This window comes from Vulpes vulpes, chromosome 2 (assembly GCF_048418805.1).
Source record: "Vulpes vulpes isolate BD-2025 chromosome 2, VulVul3, whole genome shotgun sequence".
NCBI classification, from domain to species: Eukaryota; Metazoa; Chordata; class Mammalia; order Carnivora; family Canidae; genus Vulpes; species Vulpes vulpes.
The window spans coordinates 25,971,768-25,992,448 of NC_132781.1; the positions used below are offsets into that span (position 1 = coordinate 25,971,768).

The window sequence follows — 20,681 nt, forward strand, 5'->3', positions numbered from 1 at the left end:
TGCGCGCGTGTGTGTGCGTGTTTGTGTGTGCGTGTGAGCGGGGGAGGAGGGAGAAGGGAGGGAGAGGGCGGGAGGAGGGAACTGCCTCCCCGCCCCGCCGCCCTCCGGCCCGCGGGACGCAGGCCCCCAGCCGGGCGGGCAGACACGCGTCGCGTCGCGTCCGCGGGGATCCGCGGGGTCTCCCGGGAAGGGGCGGCGCGGGGGGCGCGTGGCGGGGAGGCCGGCGCCGGGAGACAAAGAGCGGGAGGGAGGGAGGGAGGGAGGGAGGGAGAGGGGCGGAGGCGGCAGGACGGGAGGGAGGAGGCGGCCCCGCGCGGGCCCGGCGAGGGGATTCCGAGTTGCAAGCTACTACTCGGGCCGCGGAAGTCCGGGGGCGGGGGGCTCTGGGGGGAGCGGCCCCGCCTCTGCACCCACGGGGCCTCCGCCTCCGCTGCGAGGTCCGTGAGGGCTCCGGATTCATCCAGTCTCCGGACGTCCACCGAGCCCTGGGTGCGCCAAGGCCTGAGGGCACCGCGGGGAACCGAACCACCGGGCCAAGCCGTCGGGGCTCGCCGGGATGTGTCGCGGGAGGGAGACAGACCAGTGGGGGCCCCAAATAGCCCAGGTGCCCAGAGCACCGGAGGACGCCGGCGCAGCCTAGGGACGCGGGGGGTGGGGGTGGGGGTGGAGGTGATCCTGGGGGCTTCCAGGTAGAGGTGGTGTGTTGGCCAGGGCTGCTGGGGTAGAAGTGCTAGTGGGGCTGGGTGGGGGTGGCGGGCTAGAGTGGAAGAGGAAGCTGCGAGGGTGCAGGGGTGGAAGAAGTGCTTGCAGTTTATCCTGGAAGCCATAGGGGAAAGGAGTGAGGGGCTCATATTTGCTTTGAACCCTTTGGCTCCTCTGTGGAGAGTGGACTGGAGAGGGCAGCCCCAGGCTGGAAGAGCCCTGGTGAGGCTGATGAGATGGAGGCAGTAGGCATGAAGATCACAGATCAAGCGCAGGGCTGTCCGGAGGGCTGTCCGGGATATAGAATGGAAGAAATTGACCAGATTTGGGGATCGCTGGCCACTGAGAGAGGAGGCGGCCTTGGCCCGAGGCTGGAGTCCTGGAGGGGGGTCTGGGATGAGATCACACTTGGAGCGGTGAGCCTGAGGTGGTGGCAGGCCAGGGCAGATAGTGTAATAATCAACAACTAGTGGCCATACTGTGATGGCATAGGAGCCAGGCACTGTACATTCCCCTGATTGTTAATGTCACCTCACAATAAACCTAGTTGTTTGTATTACCCCCATTTTAAGAGAGGAAAACAGAGACCTCGAAGAATGAAAGTTTCATTCAAGAGCAAATGGTGAGGTTGGAGAGAAGGATCCAGACCTGAGGGGGAGCGGGGAGAGGTGTGCCACCTAGGGATAGAGTTCCCTAAGGGCTGGCTGGAGTCTCTGTAGTCGCAGGTCTCCAAGGAGCTGTGGGAGGTGGTATGTTGAGCCAGGATGGTCTTGGGACTGTGGATGAAGACCAAATTAATAGGCTTTGAGGGCTGAAGGTATTCTAGGAAATCTGTGGGAGTTTTGGGGTCTCTGTGTGTCTTTAGAATCTGCTGGCAGCCATGGAATGCTGGCTAGATTGTGGAGATCTGGGAACCCAGTTGGGATTCTGGGTGATGTCCTACAGGGCTGAGTCTGGGGTCTTTAGAGAAGACATGGTTTTCAGGCATCTGGTGAGATCTGAGTGGGGGCCAGGGGGGTTGATTATATAGGCCCTTGTCAGTGCTGGGTGCTGGGTGCAGGGGGCAGGTTCTGTGGGAGGGTGTCTGCTAGGCTAACAGGACCGGGGAGGACCCCTGTTTCTAGTGATGCCTAAGCTTCTGAGAGTTCAGAAAATGCCCTTCATTTGATTTTTCTCCCCTAAGGCAAGTGTTGGGGTTGTGGCAAACCTGCTCAAGCTCCCAAGAATGGGGCAGGTGACAGGGCAGGGCTGAGGTAACAAGCCTCACACAGACCTCCCCATAGCCACTTGACATAGCCCCAAATGTGGACATGGCTCATGGTCATGTCACCTCTTCGGCCTGAGAAACTCAAAGCAATGCCACACATAACACCTCCCACCATACAATGTACTCAGGCTTAGGCATGGGGAACCACCTGGCCCACATTTTGGAACATACTATGTATAGGCCCCTCACATAATACACAGGAAGATGGGGGAAAGGCAGCAGGACCTCACCCTAGAATCAGCCCCAGTCAGACCAGCAGAAGTTGCCACAGCCCCTATTCTGCCTTCCCACTCAGATTGGTCTGGCCACTTCACTTAGAATTTCTTGGCTCGGTTTCCTGAGCAGGGTCCCAGTGACCATGACTTATGGCCTTGTGTTTTGGTGGTCTCTGATCTTGGGATTCAGCCACCTGGATCTTTCTTCCCAGAAGTGTCCCAAGGATGATCACCTTGGAGAAAATGACTTGAGAAGCAATGGTCACCATCCCAAGGTTTCCAAGTGACCCCCCAAGTGAGCAGCAGGCTGGATGGGTCGAGACTAGTCATCTCAGATGTTGTCAGAATGACCTTGAAGGGCCCGGATTCCTTTGGGCAAAGGGGAACATGAGAATACCCTTGGGGGGCTAGGCCACTGAGCTTGTGCTTCTGTGCTCTCACACCTAAACACACTAGCACCCAGAGCAGGGCAAGGCTGGTGTTGGGGACTGCCCCACTACCCGCCGCCCCCCCACCCTCTGCTCTCTGGGGCTTCACAAAATATTGTCCTTAGGACCCTGGCATCTGGACTGCCAGACCCATTCTTTTCTTTCTTTCTTTTTTTTTTTTTAAAAAGATTTTACTTATTTATTCATGGCAGACACAGAGAGAGAGGCAGAGACACAGGCAGAGGGCAAAGCAGGGTCCCGAAGCAGGATCTGTGCAGGGAGCCCATGCAGGACTCCATCCTGGGACTCCAGATCATGCCCTGAGCCTAAGGCAGATGCTTAACTTCTGAGCCACCCAGGGATCCCTACCAGACCCATTCTATTCGGGCTGGTGAGTTTGCAACCAGACATGCTGGAGCAGAGCAGGGGGCTAGAGCTATTTAAATTTTCTAGGGCAGAAAGATTCTCAGGACCCCGGTCACAAAACTGCTCTGACAGGTCACCTCCCACCCCCGGGAGACCTTTGATCCTTCCGGGACCTCAGGTAGGGTGCCTCGTGAGAGGAGAGGCTGGCTATTCTCCCTGAGGTTAGACTTCTCAGGGGAGGGGCGCGGTTCCCCTCATCCTATCCTACCGAATCCATTCTCTGAATTCTGCCAGAGGCCTCCTAAAAAGAGGAAACGCGAAGGGGCTAAGGAACTCTCTAGAACCCCCAGCCCTGCCCAAGAGGAATGGATAGAAAAGCATGGGTGCTGATGGGGGAGATGGTGGCAAAAAGGGCGTTTGCTGGAAGCGGGAATACGGGATCTTCATAATCATGAAGGATCTTCCCAGTAAAGGCAGCACCGGGAGGAGGGGACCACGGGGCACCGACCGACGACCCTGCCCCTCCCCCCCCGAATCAAGAAACCAGGCAGAGAGGCTCTGGGGGCTGCTTTTATGGGGACGACCTGACAGAGGGCATGGTCCGTACAAAACCGGGAACAATACATACATATATATATTATATACAGAGACGCAGTCCTGCGGGGGGCGGGAGGGGCGGTGCCGGCCGAGAAACCGGAAGCGCTCCGAACCCCCGCCCACCTGGCCCCGCCCCCTCCATCTGCCGCGGCGACGGGGTGAAGTGCGCGGGCCCGGGCACTGAGACAGCCAGCTCTTTGAGGGGTAGGGGCACGTCTGGGGGTGGGAGGGGGGCGCCCGAGAAATACTGATCGATGGCGTGGTCTATTTACAGGGGACGAGAAGCCCAAACAGATGTGATGGGGGTTGTCTGTTTTTAAAAACTGAACAAAAATCCAGTCTGGGGCAGGGGCAGGAGGAAGAGGCAAAATGAGAGATGGATCCTGAAAGGGGAGGGGACCTGGGGGGGGGGGGGTCTCACCTCCCTTGGTCCAAGCCCCAATTTGGGGTTAAAGTGGGGAAACGGAGCAGATTTCATTTAGGAAGAAGCAGGCTGCCAGCAGGGCAGCCCTGGTCTCCAAAAAGATGAGTAGTAGTAAAATTTTGCCCTCCAGTCAAAACCTTGGAAAACTGTGGGTGTGGGCGGAGTGAGGCTGAATTTGCGATGTTAGTACAAGGCTTCCAGGTGTGGCCCTGGGCAGGGCAGGGCCTGGCTCTCTGGTGGGAAATGTTCCCCTTGCCTAAGAGCAGGGGCTCTGCAGCCAGGCCCCCAAAGCTGACCTCTCCTCCCTGGCATTCCCAGGCTTGGCCAGGAAACCTGGAGCCCTGAGAAGCCACAGAACGGTTCCAGGAGGAGGTTATGGCTATTTGGCACCTGGGGGTGGGGAGGCACAAGGAAAAATTGAGGGCTGCTGCCCTAGGAAAGGGGGAGCTGGGGACCAGGTGTCCTGGACTCTCCCCTTCTCCCGAAGGATGCATGAGAAATCAGTGCAGGGCCAGGCCCAGCCTCCAGGCTCAGGGGTGAACTCTGTCCCTCCTGGGTGGGGGGACCGGGATGGGTGGAGGTGTGGAGGCAACCCCTCCCAGCAGGAGGGTCAGAATGCAACAGAGACAGCACAATGATGGGGGACAGGGAAAGGGCCAAGAAGGTAGAGAATCTCAAGTCAAGAGGCCCAGGGCCCACCTAGGAGCCCCATGGGCAGGGAGCAGCCTCCAGGTGGTGAGATGCTGGGAGAGCCCCCAGCCCCATTCCAGTCCAGAGACAAAGGCTGGAGATTGATTGTAAAGTCTGGCAGTATGGTCTGCAGGTCCTTGTGTCCATCTACCACCCAGGCCAACCCTCGGCATCCCTTGGCCTTTGTGCCATAGCCCCATTGGGCAAGAAGGAGGCCATCCTTCCAGCCACCTCTGTCTGCCCAGGCCCTCTGGTCCCTGAAGCTGGGGGAGGTGGGGCGGAGGGTGGGGGAGTCGGGGCACCTGTCCCCAGGCTGGTAGGGGGCGGGGGGGGAAGTATTGAGGACAGGGGAGGGAGGACAATGGGAGGGGATTAATTATTGTCCGGTCAAGGAATGATTCCTGTTAAGTAGAATTGGAATTCCTCAGTGTTTGCAGGTTTCCTTCCAGTTCTGAGATCTGGCAAACAAAAGGGAGAGGGGGTCAGGCCTGGAGACCAGGATGGGCCCTGCCCCTTCTGATCCCCTAGTGGGGACATGACCCTGAGCCAGCAGTATGACTCTCCTTCTCTCCCTCCAGAATCCACAGAGGGGTGCTAGAGGGGGGGATCACCTGCTGCCCCCTCCGTACACCCCGGTCCTACCTTGTCCAGGAGCTTATCCATCTCCTCCTTCCTAGCCAGCTCCGACTCTTCCAGAACCCGGCGCTGTGCGGTCTCCTTTTTCAGGAACTCGATCTCCCTAGGGATTGGCAGGGGACAGAAAAGACCGTGGATAAGGGTGTGTAGTCTGATTCTCATCTAAGGGGTCTCGGGTCCTCAGCCCCGTCCTTAGCCCCACCTGGGAAGCTCTGTTCCTCTCCCTTAGGCCTGGAGGCCCCAAGGCTTCTGGGGCCTGACTGCTGGCTCTGGAGCCCAGTCATTCTGGGCCCAGTACCCCCATCGTGGGGCCCTCCCGACTTTTGTGCTCCCTGCCTCCCGACTCAGCAGGGGTGGGGAGAGGCTGCCACTAATGGCCTCTCAGCCGGTCCTCCCTGGGCCAGGCCCCCTGGCTCCCAAGCCCCTGGCCACGTACTTCTGCTGGTAGTCCTTGATGAGGCGTTTGGCCTTGCTGTACTTTCGCTCCAGAGCCTGGTACTGGGCCTGGGTCTCCCGCAGGTGCTCATCCACAGCCTGGCACAGGCTCTGGGCCTCGCCCCAGTAGCCCTCCAGTTTCTCCATGCGCTCCTTGTTCTCCTCCACGCTCTGCTCCAGCTGGGCCTTCTCCACCCGCCACCGCCCCTTCTCCTGCTCTAGGCTCTGCAGCTGAGGGAGGAAGGGTCAGCTGGGATTGCAGGGGGCCGCAGGGAGCTGAGAAGCACCCCCATCCTGGCACCAGAGCCAGTGTCTGGATGGCTGCTGCATTGTGGAGCCCATGGCCCGCCAACTACTCACTCTCCTTGGCTGAGCCTGAGAACTCAAAGCTGGAGAGGGAAGAAGTGGGGGCTCAGCCTCAGAGCCCTCAGCCAGCCCCCCGCCACTGTATTGCGCTCCCATCAGGCAAGAGACCAGGTCAGTCACTGACTAACTCTGTGACCCCAGGCAAGGTGACTTCCGTCTTAAGCCTCAGCCCTCACATCTGTGAAATGAGACTGACCCCTGGCAGGCTTACGGGACTACAGTAAGATGGCAGGTGTGAAAGAGTGGGCCAGGTGATGGTCACCATCGCCCTCTGGCCCTGCTGTGCCTCTGGGCCTGCTGACCAAGCCCTGGTTCTGTGGCCTCCTAAGCAATCCTGGCTCCTCTCTCACCTTGTCTCCCAGCTCCCCACAGGCACCCCGCCCCAAACCCAACCCCACCCACACAGACCTACGCCTCTTTTTCAGGACCTCACTGCTGTGACTTCACTGCTGCACCAGAGCTCAGCTTCAAGCTTCTGCCTGCCCCACCAACCTCGTTGTCTGCAACACCACTTGCTATCTGTCTTCTGGCACAGAGGCCTGCCCGCAGATCCTCAGCCTTGCCACAGGGCCTTTGCCCATGCACTTCCCTCTGCCTGGAATGTCCCTACCTCCTCCCCACCTTGCCCATTATTTCCCACTAGCTCACCCTTCAGCTCTCTGCTCAGTGTATCACTTCCCCAGAGAAGTCTCCTGTGATTCCCTCCAGCAGCATCCCCTCGAGCACACACACACCCTGGCTGGATCAGACTCCCTGCTGCACCACTCTGGGAGCTCACCAAGCCTGCACTCTCCTGCAGAGCACCATGTCGGTTGGTAACAGTATGGATGGACATCAGTGTGCACACTAAGCTGCACAAGGGTGGCAGTCAAATCTGCTGCTGTCCTCCGCAGGGATTGGAACAGAGTGGGGCACTCAGAAGGTACCCTATAGGTGTTTACAGTTGAAAGCATGAACAGAGCTTTGACTCGCCCCTCCTTCCTGCTCTGCATCCACCGCAGAATGCAGCTCGACCGCAGAAATGCAGCTTCAACCCACCCTTCCAATCCATACCCTCTGCCTGCGATGTGGGCAGCCCTGGCCACCATTCCCTCCAGGACACCATTAGGGCCTCCAAATCCTGCCCACCCTCATGTCCTCCCAACTCGTAGGCAGCAACCTTTGCCCCCTGGTGAGCCCCATGTGGCCACAGGACCAAGGCCAGAGTCTTTAGTGGGTTGGTTCCCCTGCCAGCCTCAGCCCTCACCAAAAGGCCAGCTCAGCCTCCCACCTCGTCCCCACAGGAATGGCTGCCACAGTCAGTGGGCCTCCTCCGAGCTCAGCCTCTCTTCCCCGGGTGGTGCCCTTCCTTTGCCTCAGTCACCAAACCCTGCCTGCCCCACAAGGCTCAGCTGTGACCTCTCCTCTCTCCATGTATGGTGGATGTACCATGGCTGCATGGCCCCCATGTGCCCCTCTCTCCCTACCACATTGGAAGCCCCATGGGAATTGGGACTCCTAATGTCCAGGCTCAGCTGGGGGCCCAATGCAGACTTTTAATATGAAGTCTGTGCAGGCTGAGTATGTTGGCACCCAGTGTGCTTTGAGTAGGTGTCAGTGCGTAGTACATATGCGTGTTTGTGTATGTCATGTGTGTCACCATCTGGGAGCGCCAGCATCAGCCCCTCAGTGAGAATGCACATGTCCTGTGATACTCCTCCTGAGAGATGGCTGTGCCTGTCTATATTGCAGCAGACAAATGTAGAGTCTACATATCCAGGCTGAAGCACCTGGGTATAATGTCAGGTGAAGACTGAGTCCTGTGTCTCGAGGTCCACATAGAGTGGGCATCTCCAGAGATCTTGGTGAGCAGGCCTGGGGGTGGTACGTGCCTCAGGTGCAGGCTGGCATGAGTCAGTGTGTGTATCTCTGAATAGTTTGCATTTATTGCTGGGCCTGTTTGTAGAGGATAGGTATGAGACAGAAGAAATGTGAAGACCTCTAGAGTGACTTGGTGTGTCAGTATAGTAGCTAATGACTTGACTTTTTACTCCACACTTTTTATGAGCCAGGCACTGTGCTAAGGATTTTATATGCCTTCTCTCATTTAATCTTCACAATGGAACATACAGCATTGGCACTATTATCATCCCATTCTATAGGGGAGGAGACTGAGGCACAGAGCAGCAAGTGGATGGTGGCACACAGGGGTCCAGAGCTCAAGCTTTTAACACTCCTCTCCCTTGCCTCAGAGCAGCTTGTTCTGTATCTGCCTGTGGGTGACCTACGAGCATCAGTGTAAGCAGTTTGTGAGGGTGGAGGGGTCATCCCCCCAGCCCTCCCTCTGCCACATTCTTACCTTTCTTTTTAGCTGCTGGATCTCTGCCTCAGTCACAGCATGCTTGATCTGGAGCTGGGGGGGCAGAGAGGCAGGCGCTCAGCTCCAGCTGGAGTAGGCAGTGCTTTAGGGCAGGATAATGGCCTGCCTCTGCCCTCCACCACTGTAGGGACCCCCTCTTCCCACCTCCTTGAACTTGTGCACCAGCTTCTCGGGCTCCATGTCCACAGGGGACAAGGCATCCTCGTTTTCTGCCAGCTCAAACACCTCGATGGCCATCTCGCCACCCGGGAACGTGGGGCTCAGCTCCTCATCCTCGTCGGTGGCATATTCTCCCGTCTGTGAAGAGAGCAAGGAAGCTGAGCATCCTGCCCACCTCAGCCTCCCTGGGCTCTGATGAGCAGGACTTGGACTGGCAACTGTCTGTCCCTGTCAGTCTGGGAGCTACCCAGAGCTGTGGGTCACGCCTCCCCCATCAAGCTGGGGTCACACTGCGGCATAGTCTGCATCTTCACCCAACAGCCTGGGGAGTCCCCAGAAGGCATAGGTAGTTCCTCCCGGAGACTGAGACCCCTGAAGAAACAGCCTATGCTTTTCCCCTCACACCACAGGTCCCTTGAGGTCTGGAGCAGGCTCATTCCTCAGATTAGGCCCCCTGGGGGTAGAACTATGTCTTCCCCTCAGAGTGGGGACTGAGCCAACTGAAGGTGAGCAGGAAGGCTCTGTGAAGACAGAGTGTTACTCCTCCATCAGACTAAGGGTTTTTTGAAGGAAGGGTCTGTATCTCCTCCATCACTCTGGGGCTCCCCCAGGATAGGGAATGGTGCCCTGGCCTCCCTCAGGAGACCTGGGAAAGCAGCAGAGGCACAGGATGGGTGTAATGCTCCGTCCAGCCACCAGGGGGCGATGATGCGGCCGGCCAGGCCCGGTGTCCCTACCTCCTCATCATCTTCCCCGTATTGGGCGTATCTCTGCTCCATCATCTCCCGCTGCCACCGCTCCTGTTCCAGGGTCTGCTGAATTAGCTGGGCCACCTCGCTCTGCTCGCCTGGCCGCTCCCGGCCAATCATAAACCTGCAGGAGCAATAGCGTCATCCACCCTGCCTCTGTCTTCAACTGGGTGATAGCATCATCCTCTAGGCTGGTGCTCCCGTCTCCACACCCAGACCCTCCCAAGGGAGGTGAAATGAGATGGCTGAGTCCAGAGGCTGTGGGGTGTTAATAATGAATGGGGGAGCTGGGGGCCCTTACTGGGTTTCTTTCCTGGGACAGCCAGAAGGCCTGCTAACCCTCGAAGCCAGTTGTGGGGGAGGGGTGACATCAGCCAAACCCCCTGCTGGGCTGCAGGGGACAGCAGTTCAGGAGCTGCCAGGGCAGGGGGCTCTTCCCCCACCAGGGGACAGAAAGCGAGGCTGGGGAATGGCGAAGCTGACCCATCCCAGCAGCCTGCTTCGCCATTCCCCTGCCCTGGGGCTGTGCAGGGGTATCTAGCGTAAGCTCCAAGCCCCCAGGCTTCAGGAAGGGGCGGGATGATGGTGAGTGGAGATTAGGATGGAGAGGAAATAGTGGAACTTCCAGGCACTAGCCCCTCCTCTCTGTGGCCACCCACATCCTGTTTCTCTCCACCACCCTTTCCTGGGGGCAGTGCCCCTGTTGGAGAGGTCAGGGAGTGGTCCCTGAATATTGTGCCAGAGAGAGACATAAGGAGCTTCTAACCCAGTTCCCTTAATTGACAGGCCCTCCCAGGGCCTGAGAGTCCTCCCAGGATTACAGAGCTGGTGAAGGGGGAAGGATGAAGTGCCTGGTGGGGGGACCCCAATTTGGCATTCTCCTTGCACATCTTGGCTCTTCAGTGAGTGAGTCACAGACAGGCAGGGGAAGGAGAATAAATCCAAGAGGCCAGTTTGGAGGCGCAGCAGACCATGGGCCTCAAAGCCTGAGTGCTGGTGGCCAGCAGCATTCAGGGGTTTGGGAGGGGAATGGCGGGCGCTGGGCAGGGCTATGAGCACAGCAATTCCTTCCAGCAGGGAGGCCAAGGAAGCTCCTTTATGAGGTGGGCCACTCAGAACCTTATGTGGGTGTGGGCAGGCAGGCAGAGTGGTGGGATGAGGCCAAATCTCCTGTCTGCTCCCCCTCCCCACCCAGCCCCGCCTGGCCAGTGCTTACCGCACACGACCCTTGGTGTTCCGGAGCACGGAGGCTGCGAAGCTCTGGGTGACTCCAACCAGACTCGTGCCATCCACCTCGACCAGGAGATCATTCACTTGGATCCTGGGAGAGGCCACATTGGTTAGGGGGGGCTGTCCCAGGGGAACTGGAGCAGAGGTAGTGGTGGTATCCCCCAATCAGAAACTTGAGGCTCGGTCCCTGCTGGGTCCTGGTACTTTGTCTACTTGTATAAAATGCAGGAGGCCAGAGGGTCAGGGATCGGCCGGACCCACACCGGGCAGTGAGACCCGGCCAAACAAAGCAGACACAGGAAGGACCAAGAGGGGTAGTGAGCACACTTCCTGTGCTAATCACACCCTTGTCCCCTCCTCCATCGACAGCGCGGTGTGATATCCACAGAGTTCATTATCACCATGCACTCCAGCAAAGGCCCAAAGCATAGGTAACACACAGTCCTCTTACGTGTCCATTTCTACAGACCCAGGTCTGCAGATTTTCTCCCAAATGCCGAGACCCACATAGCATACTCCTGTGCCCACTGCACCCCGATATGGGTGCACAGCCCCTACCACATCTAGATGAGGCACCAGAAGCCCTGGCTCTCCACAGTAGAAGGAGATAGATGGGGGTGGGTTAGCCTGGCCTGCCGACAGGACCCTTGGCCACCTCCTTCCTCCACTGCCACTTCCCCGCAAGCTCCAGGCCTTCTCTTAGGGCTCCTCTGCGGAAATGGAGGAAATAGCCTATTGTGAACAGCTCACCCGCCCCCCCCCCCCCCCCCCCCCCGCCACATGCCCCGCATGCGGCTACTCTCTCACGTGGGCACACACACCCCCACGCTGCCACCAGGTGACCACAGGAACAGCTCTGGAAGTCCAAAATGGGGGAGGGGCAATAAGTGAAAGAGCAGGGGTGTCACCTTCCTTTTGTCCATCTCACACGCCACCTGGGCCACAGCAGGCAAAAGTACCCTGAGTGAGGCAACCCAAGCTCTAGAAGCATGACCCCAAAGTCACCAAGCCCCTACAGGGACACCAACTCATCTCAGTCACATGGAGGGAGTCTGGGTTTGAAGGTGCCACCACAAGGCACCCCTGATACCACTTCAAACAACCCTGGGGATGCCCAAAGCCCTTTCCCACTTCCCCTCTGTGATAGACACAGTGAAGTGGTCCACATTGGGGTCATCAGGCTCTCCAGGGCTCCAGAAGGCCCTCCCAACCCTTCTGACCCCTTCAGCCTCAGGTGCCAAACACAGGTACACATGCTCACACGTGCACACACACAAGTAGCAGCCCCCTCCCCAGGCACACCACACACCTGGGTCCCCCTTGCTCTCTATGCTCCAGCCACACCTGCCTGCTTTCCGTCCTCTTCCTGGAACCCTTTGCACATCCTACTCCCTCAGCCTGACTACTGCTCATCCTCAGGTCTTAGTTCCACTGTCACTTCCTCCAGGAAGCCCTCCCTGCTATCCAGAAAGAGCAAGTCCTGCTTCTGATGCCTTCACGGCACCCTGTACTTTTCCCACATTTTTTTTTTCCCACATTTTTTGTGTGTCCACTTGGATGTCTGCCTGCCTCACCACAGCCTGTGCTTCCCAAGGGCAAGGGAAGTCCTCACTGACTCCCCAGGGCCTGGCTCCAGCCCCACCACAGAGCCAGGGATTCGATATTTGCCAAGTGAGAAAAACAAAAAGCTCAGATGTATCCACCAGGAACTGAGACTCCGTGTCTGTGCTCTCCCCACCACAGCCCAACACACACTTGAAACCAGAACTTATGATGCCTCCACACAGCCCCCCTCCTTGCCCTGCAAAGGATGTAAGCGCCATGAGGACAGGGGGCTCACTCAGGTTGTTTACTGCTGTCCTCCCTGGACTGGCACCTCCATGAACACCTGAGCCCTGCACAGTGGCCTGGCCTGGCTTGGTGGCCCGGCTGGCAGCTGGCTGCGGTGGGGAAGGGGAGCCGGTACCTGCCATCCCGGTGGGCTGCACCACCCTCGGTCACCGTCTTCACAAAGATGCCCAGCTTCTCGAGGCCCATGTCGGCTCCAGCCCCCATGCCAATGATGCTGATGCCCAGGCCTTCAGAGTCTGCGGAGCAGAAAGTCATGAGAGGCTGGTGTTGGGAGGTAGAGGTGAGGTGTTCTGGCCAGGGCTTGTGGGGGACAGAGTAAGAGACATCCACTGACCCCCTACCTCACCCCCAGGGCCCACCCGACCTCAAACAGCAGTCCCCATGCTTAGGGGATGTCCACAACTGGGGAAGGGACACCATCCTGTCCACCCCCTCTTTGCCAAGCCAATTAGGAAGTTCTTGGGTCACCCCCTGCCCTTTGCTCCCCCCAAGAACCAATGAGCAGCAGGACACACTGAAGGTGGAACCAGGCGGGTGGGTGGGCCAGAGACTGCCTACGCGCAGATGAGGGTTGCGGAGGGATGGGACGGTGTGGGGGTAGCCATGATGGGGTTGGTCTTCTCTACGCACGCTCATCCATACTCACGGCCTCAATGACCGAAGACCTCCTGCTCTTCTCTCCACAGCTGTCCCCTCCTGTCTCACGAACCTCTGACATCCAAACTCTTATCTTCCCCCACAAACAGGCTCTTCCCGTCTGCCACTCCCTCATGGGGCCTGGAAGTCACCTGGATTCCTCCCTCCCCCTCATGGTCTCAGCCAGAGCCAAATAACCACCAGATCCTGCAGATTCTACCTCCAAGGACCTCTCAGGTATACCCACTTCCCCCATAGCCATCATCTTGTCCACACCACTGTGGTCTTTCGCCATCCACTTAGGACCCTTCTCCCCACAGCACAGCCTGATGTGGTCTTTCTAGAGTGTGTTTCCCACGCCTTACCAGTTTCCCGTCCATCTTAGAAAAAAGGCAGTGTCCTCCACATAGTCTACAAGGCCCTGCATACTCATCTTGTCCTCGTGATCAAAATCTAGCCAAGCCTCCTCTCTCTTTCCCACATACTCCCCAAAATTCCCATCTGCTCAACGCAAGTGCGTTATTTCCTTGGGGACCCCACTGACCTGAGTCTGCATGTTGTGGCGGCCTCTCCCGTCCCTGCCCAGCACCTACTATAGCATGTAAGGACACAGTTAGCGGGCATTGGTGACTGCTCTGTCACCACCAGGCCCCAACAGAGCCCGGGACCCTGCCCACGGGGCTCTGGGGACTGGGCACCTAAAGGCGCAAAGTGTGGGCCGGCGGGGGGCGGTGGGAGGAGCTCTGGCTGCTGGAGTCCCTGTGGCTGGGGGCAGTGGCCTCAGGGGCCCAGGGTGGGGCTGGCGCCAGAGAGGAGATTCCCCCACGCTCTGTGGCCTGGCCCTGGGCCTCTCACCCTTCTCCAGCTCTACAGGGAACAGCTCCAGCCTCTCCACCCGTTTCTCCAGCTCATACTCAGCCGAGGCGGCCATGGGGTCCACGTCCTCGTTGCGCCGGTCGTAGTCTTCGTTGGAGTAGGTACTGAACACCTGCAGAGGGGCCGCTAGTCAGAGGGCAGGGGTGGAGCTGGTGCCCAGAGGCCACTGAGGCAGGCAGGTGCCCACTGGCGATCCTCTCCTGCTTGGGCCTCCCCCAGCCCCAGCATGACCCCAGCTGGAATGGCAGGCCCTTCTGGGGCTCCAGCGCATGGGGCAACAGAGAAAGGGATGCGGTTGCCCCAACCACACCATTACTTTCTTCCACAGCCCCTACTGGCTTGAGCGTGGCTGCTGGAGGAAGGAAAGATGGGCAATCCTCCAGAAAGCAGCAGACTCAGGAAGCCGGGTCTCTAGGTCGGAGACAGACCAACAGACCGGGACACAGAGAAACATGAGGACCCAGAGAGCCAGACGGGGCAGACACAGACGGCAGAAGAGTGGAAAGAACAGGCTGAGCAGGAGCAGAGGCGCAAAGGAGGAGGGAGGAGGAGGGAAGGAAGAATGGAGAAGATCCTGGAGGATGCCAGATGGGGAGAGAGGGGGGAACGGGTGTGAGACGCAGGGACAGGGGAGGGAGGAGGAGAGGGAGGAACAGAAGAAGACAGAGGGGCACCCAGGACCCAGCTGACCTGAACCTAAAGTTGAGGCCAGGGTGGGGGAGGGAAGCAGGAAGGATCTGCTCTGCCCCCATGGAGAAAGGGCAGCCCTGCACTGGAGGTGCCCCTCAGGTGGCAGGAGGTGGGTGGAGGGGAACGCCAGGCCCCTGTGGCTTTGCCTGCATGCCCAGGCCTCAGTTTCCCTCCAGAGAAGCAGTGCTAAGGTGTGCCCCTTGTCCCCAATGCACTAGAAGGCCCTGATAAGAGCAAGGAGCTCAAGGAGCAGCAGTCTCAACATTGTCCCCAGTGAACCCAGCCTACGTGGGGCCCCAAGGCCTACCTGTTGTCTCCTGTGCCCCTCTGCTGTTTCCTTCCTATGTCTCCCAGTGAGAAGGGGAATTCCAACCCTCCTCCAGAGAACAGAGAAGCTAGGACAGGGGCTCTGTGGGAGGGCCTCACTCTGGGTCCAGGGGGAGGGTACCCCCAGTGGGAGGTTAATGAGCACCATTTGGGGTACCATGACACGTTCATGCTTCATTGCCTGCAGCGACAGGTTGGCACCACTTGGAGCCAAGCGGGGGCGGGGAAGGGTGGGAGCAGCTCTGGGCCGGAGGCCTGTGCAGCTGGAGTGGAGTACCGTGTCCCCTGAGGCCCCTGCCAGGGCCCCCTCTCTTCCAGGAGCAGGTCCACGGGCACCCTGGCAGGCAGCAGACTTTTGTCCCAGCCTTTGTTTGGGCTCACTCAGTGTCACTCCCCACCAGAGCCTCACTCCCAAGGTGGGATTTCATAGGATGAGAAGTGCAGCTGGGAGGTCCCTCAATGTCACTACATCAGAGAAATCCAAGCTCTGGCCCTTAAAGCTCATCGTTAGTCCTGCAGCGGTCAGACTGCCCTTCTGACATCTGGCCATTGGCCCTCAAGCCCCCTGGAGGGATGGGCCACCCAGTCTGTACATAGGATACGATGCAAGGTCTGCTGCCAAGGTCAGGGCAGGATGAGACTGCACCCAGCTGGGCCCTGGGGAATGGGTCACCTGTGACTGTCCCCATTGCACTCATGCCTGGGGCCTGGCAAATCGGCTCTGGCCCACTTTTGCATCTGAGTCCCCTGACCCTCACCCTCTGCTCCAGCAGACCGGGTCCCTGCAACCCTCAGTCTGGTGGTGGTCTGGATCAACCGAAGCAAGCCCTCCCCGATGCGATGCGTGTCCATGAGCAAGCCAATACACTGTGACCTCCAAAACACTCTCCCAGCCTGTCCTGGGCTTTGCCCTCTCCTCTCTTTTTAGCCCTTCAAATCCTGCCCCCTGCAGGAAACCCAGGCCTCAGGCTCAGAGGCCCAGACCGCCCCTAACATTGCCCACCAGAATGTGCCCAGCCCATCAGAGGGTTGGGCCCAGTCCCCTGCCCCAAGTGACAATGTGGCATTGAGCTCTCTATCCTCAGCAGAAACCTTCATAAAGGCAACAACTGGGTCATCCACAGAGGACCCGGGAGTCAGTGTCAATGCAGGGTGGGGGCAGGGAGGGGGAACAACAAGGACCTGAGGTCCTGGGGTTGGGGGGGGGGGGAGGAAATCCCCAGTAAGGTCAAATGTCAGACACACCAAGGAGGCATCACATACCACTGGCTCCCACAGTCCTGTGAGCAACAGTCACCAGGGAGTCGGGGAGCACTGCTCCAAATCATGCGCTATTTTTTACCCAAAAATCAGGGTAAGGTGTCAAATATAGACAGTCAGAGGCCTAGGACTGAAAGACCAAACTCCATCTCTGAGGGGATCAGGCTGCTCAGAGAACTGATGAAAGGGGGGTGGGGGTCCTGACTCTCTCAGTGGTCCCCACCTCCTCCCCAGGTCCCAAGAAACACCCTCATCCTCTATCCAGGATCCCATAGCTCTCAGGACAGGGAGGGCAGAGGAAAGACTTGTAAGGTCGCAGCCTCAGAAGGGGGAGGGCTGGCCTGGGAGTAGCACCTTTCAGGCCTCAGCTGGGGTGAGAGGTGGGAGAGGGGCCACTGATATTCTAGGAGGGCTGGGAGGAAACATGGGCAGCCTCAGAGTCCAGGACCAGTTACAGAAACTTTGAGCAAAGAGATGAGGGCTTGGCTCTGGAGGGGTAAAGACAGGGTCCAGGCCCGGGAGAGTCCGAGGCCTGGACAGCCCCCTGCAGTGGATCTAGTGCTGGGCACAGCTGAGCCTGAGAATAGGGCCAGCTAGGCTGCATGTGCCAGCCAAGACTGGAGTGGCAGGAAGGGAGGAGGTGACCCAGGGCTCTTAATTCTTCCCGGGGATGTCCCCACCACTCCCGTTGGCACTGTTCTGAGGATCTCAGGGCACTGGCACCAGCCACAAACCAATCACAAGCGTGGTGGCAGGGATGGGGGTGCTGAAAGGCAGCTCCCATCCCTCTTTCAGGGCACCCGGAGAATGTGGCAAGAGGGCTTGGAGTTTGCCAAGGCCATGGGAGTGTGCCCTACCGAGCAGCCAAGAGCAAAGACATGTGGGCAGCTGCCAGGCGCCCTGGGGGCTTTCCCAGCTCCCACCCCCTCTCTTCGGTGTCCCGCCCAAGGCCCAGCTCCCTCATGAGCCAGGCTAGGCACCTGCTCCCTGCCCAACACCTCCACCTCCCCAGCTGGCCCAGCACAGACCCCAGGGAACAGGGCCCCAGCGCCAGACTAGGCCTTTTCCCCCCACCGAGTCACATGGCCCCAGCCCAGCTCACCCTCAAAGACCTGCTTCCCTCTTTCACTTCTGCAAACTTGGGGTGGGGGCTACAGACAGGATGCAGGAGGACTGTGGTCCCCTACACCTTCTTTTAGGAAGTTCTTGGCTCCTCCCTCCTCTATAGGGGGAGTGCAGGGGGGTGTTTCTAAGCTCTTCGTCCTCTCCCGCCCAGTGGGGTCAGGAGCAAAGTGGGGAGGGTCTCCTGAGGACACACACACAGACACACACTCCCCACCACCCAAGCCCCCAAGAGCCTCGGGCAGCCTCTGGGAGGAAGAGTGCCTGGGAGAGGAAGGGGAAGCAGGTGTCCCAGGATGCAGGTGCGGCCGGGCCAGGGCGGCCAGGGCGAGGCCGCAGGCAGAGGAACCTGAGGGCAGGTCGGGGCAGGCCGCGCTCTGACAAACGAATGGTCCCCCTCTGACAAACAGCTGGAACTCCCCCACGCCCCCTCCGGGTGGTAACTTCTGGGAAGGGGGCTGGGTGGCAGGGGCTGACTCAGCCTGCCAGGCCCGGCGGGCGGGCGGGCGGGCTGGCGGGCTGGCGCTGGCGAGGCGGGGGCGCCGGCGTGCACGTGGCAGGGGCGGGCGGGGGCGGCGCGGGGCGGGGAGGGGGCTCACTCACTTGGATGGGCGCCGTGCTGAAATGGATCTTCCGGCTCGGGGCCGGGTCCTCTTCTTCCGAGAGCCCCGGGATCTCCACGCACCCCGACTCGGGCTCATAGGGGGGCTCCCCGTCGTCGTCGTCCTCCTCGTCGTCCTCCTCCAGGGCACTGCCCCCGGAGTCCTCCCCCAGCCCACTGTAGGCGCTCACGTCCACCAAGTCCGCCTCCGAAAAGTCCTCCTTCTTGGACTCATCCGCCTCCTCAGGGGCCACGTCCGGGGCCCGGCCGTCGCCCCCGCCCCTTTCAGGCGCCGCCACGGGGGCCGCGGCCTCCTCGGGGGCCGCCTGGGCCTTGTGCGGCGCCTCGGGCGCGGGGCTGGCAGCGGTTGCCAAGGCGCTGCCGTTCTCGAGGGCCGCGTGGACCGTCACCTCCGCCTGGATCAGCTCCCCGGGCGCCGCCTCGGCCTCCGACTCCCCGCTCTCCTCCACCTCCACCGGCTTGATCTTGCGCACCTCCCGGGGCTTGGGGGGCGGCCGGGCCGGGGCCACCCGGTGCTGCGGGGGCTGCTGCCCTCCGGGGCCGCGCTCCTTCTCGGCCGGCGCGTCCCCCGACGGGGCGGGCGGCGGCGGCGGCGGCTGGAACACCCGGGACCGCTTGCTGACCAGCTTGGAGTTGAGCGGCGGCGCCCCGGCGGCCGCGGCCCTGGGCAGCCCCGGGCCGCGCTGCAGGCCGGTCCTCGAGTCGGCCTTCTCGAACACGGCGCTGAGCTGGCTGACCGTCGGCGACACGGCGTCGGCGTCCAGCTTGTCCAGCGCCTCGGTGCTGCCGTTGAAGCGCACCACGACGTCCAGCTTCCGGTCCTGCAGGCCGGCGCGCTCCTGTCTCAGCAGCCGCCGCGCCGCGGCCTCCTTGTCGCCGCCCGAGGCCGCCGGGGCGCTCCGCTCGAACAGCTTCCGCGTCTCCTGCAGCCGGGACGGCGGGTGCGGCGGCGGCGCGGGCTGCGCCGAGGGCGCGGGCTTGGAGTCGAAGCGGCTCACGCGCTCCGACACGCTGGTGCCCAGCTTGAGCAGGGCGCTGTGGTCCACGTTCTCGTTGAGGCTGCTGGCCCGCGGCAGCGACAGGCGCACGCCGCGCTCGGGCGCCCGCGGGGCCTCGGCGGGGCCCGCGCCGCCCGCCTCGCCCGGCGGCCCCGCCGTCGTGCCCATCTGCAGGAACATACTTTTGATGCGGTGGACGTTGGAGCCATATTTCTTGTGGTGGGCCGCCTTGGGCGCCTCGTCGGGCCCGGGCGCGTCGGGCGGCTTCAGCGCCTGGATGCCCGCCTCGTAGGCGCTGCGGTGCGGGGAGGCGCTCCGGAGGGGACCCCCGGGCCCCCGCGGCTCCGTCTTCATCATGGTGGGGGGAGGCGGGGGCGCATCCCCTCGCTTCCCGCTCCCCCCCTCCAACAGGCGGCTGGCCAAGTCGGGACCACCGCCCCCTCCCCCCGAGAAAAGAAACCCCGGAAGGCCTTTTGTAGGCTCCCCCCAACCAGGCTGCCGAAAACAGTTAACCCCGCTTAAAAAAAAAGGGGGGGGGAATCTGCGAGCGCCCTGTGTGGGTCGCCTCCCCCAATCCAGCTGCCACAGCCACCGGCCCCTCTTCCAGAGCCCGAGCGGCCTGCTGCGGTCGCCCCCACCCAAATGAGAGAAGCGGCGGCCGGGGCCGGTGGGACCGCGCGCCCTGCCCGCGAAGCAGCGGCGGAGGCGCCGGCTCACATCGTCCGAGGCGGTGTCAGCGGGGCTGGCAGCCCGGGAGTCCCCCACCCCGGCCGGGGGCCTTGGCTCTCGGGGGGCCCGGCACCCCGGCGCCCATGGCTGCTCGGCCGGCCCGGGCCGCTCCGCCGCCGCCGCCGCCGCGCCACCCTCCCTCCCTCCCTCCCCCCCGCGCCCCGAGCCTTGGTCTTTCTCTGGCTCTGCCCGAGCCGCGGCTGCCCGACACCGAGCGGCTGCCCTTCTCGCCGCCGCCGCTGGGGGACTGGCACCTCTGGGTCCTAAAGGGATCGGATTTCCGGGGCTGGAGTCTGTGAGCCCTCCCCTTCCCCTCCTCCCGACTGTATCCCCTCCCCTGCCCCTCCCGCTCCGACAGCCTGACGCTGACCCCCCGCTCCCGGCCCGTCCTCTTCAGCCCTTCCATCCCAACCGCTGACTGCGGCTTACCCAGACCCACCAAAGTAGGCCCCCACCAAATACTGGGGGAAGCGGTCCAGCCGCAGTGGTCTCACGGGGGGGGGGGGGGGGGGCTCTTCACCCCAAACGTGAAGGGAGAGTCGTGGGGGCGGGGCACAGGATTGTTTCCTTCAGGGTCCTTGTAGTTCTCTAGTGTCGTTCAAGACCCTCGGCATCAAAATCGCTGGGCACTTTAAACATTTTTTAAATTCAGATTTCTGGGCCCTCCTCCAAACTTTGTGAAGCAGAATCTCAGAGGCCGGCCCAGGAACCTGCATTTTAACAATTTCTTATGGAGAACCTTTTGCAACCTTCTAAGGTGTGGAAGCTCCGCCCAGTGTTGCTGGCCTTGTGGTGGAGGAGGAAGGAGAATGGAGAAAGGAAATGGTCCTCATACCCCCCAGGTGGCGGCCCAAAGCTGGCCTTTGCCCTTTGGAACCCTGTAATGGGTTGTCCAGTCGCCAGCCCACTCTGCACCCAGGCTGCAAGGGAAGGGGTGGGTGGAATCC

General features: G+C 60.7%; 1 protein-coding gene across 1 annotated transcript; it reads right to left on the minus strand.

The window, feature by feature from the left end:
* Positions 1-3,535: 3,535 nt before the first annotated feature.
* Positions 3,536-19,871, minus strand: PPP1R9B (protein phosphatase 1 regulatory subunit 9B). Its single transcript, XM_072747447.1, has 10 exons — positions 17,989-19,871; positions 13,966-14,098; positions 12,590-12,710; positions 10,610-10,714; positions 9,382-9,517; positions 8,630-8,782; positions 8,465-8,518; positions 5,762-5,991; positions 5,332-5,428; positions 3,536-5,147 (listed from the first exon to the last, which is right to left on the minus strand). The coding sequence occupies exons 1-10, from the start codon at positions 19,360-19,362 to the stop codon at positions 5,094-5,096; spliced, it is 2,457 nt and encodes an 818-aa protein (XP_072603548.1). The 5' UTR covers positions 19,363-19,871; the 3' UTR covers positions 3,536-5,093.
* Between the last annotated feature and the right edge of the window lie 810 nt (positions 19,872-20,681).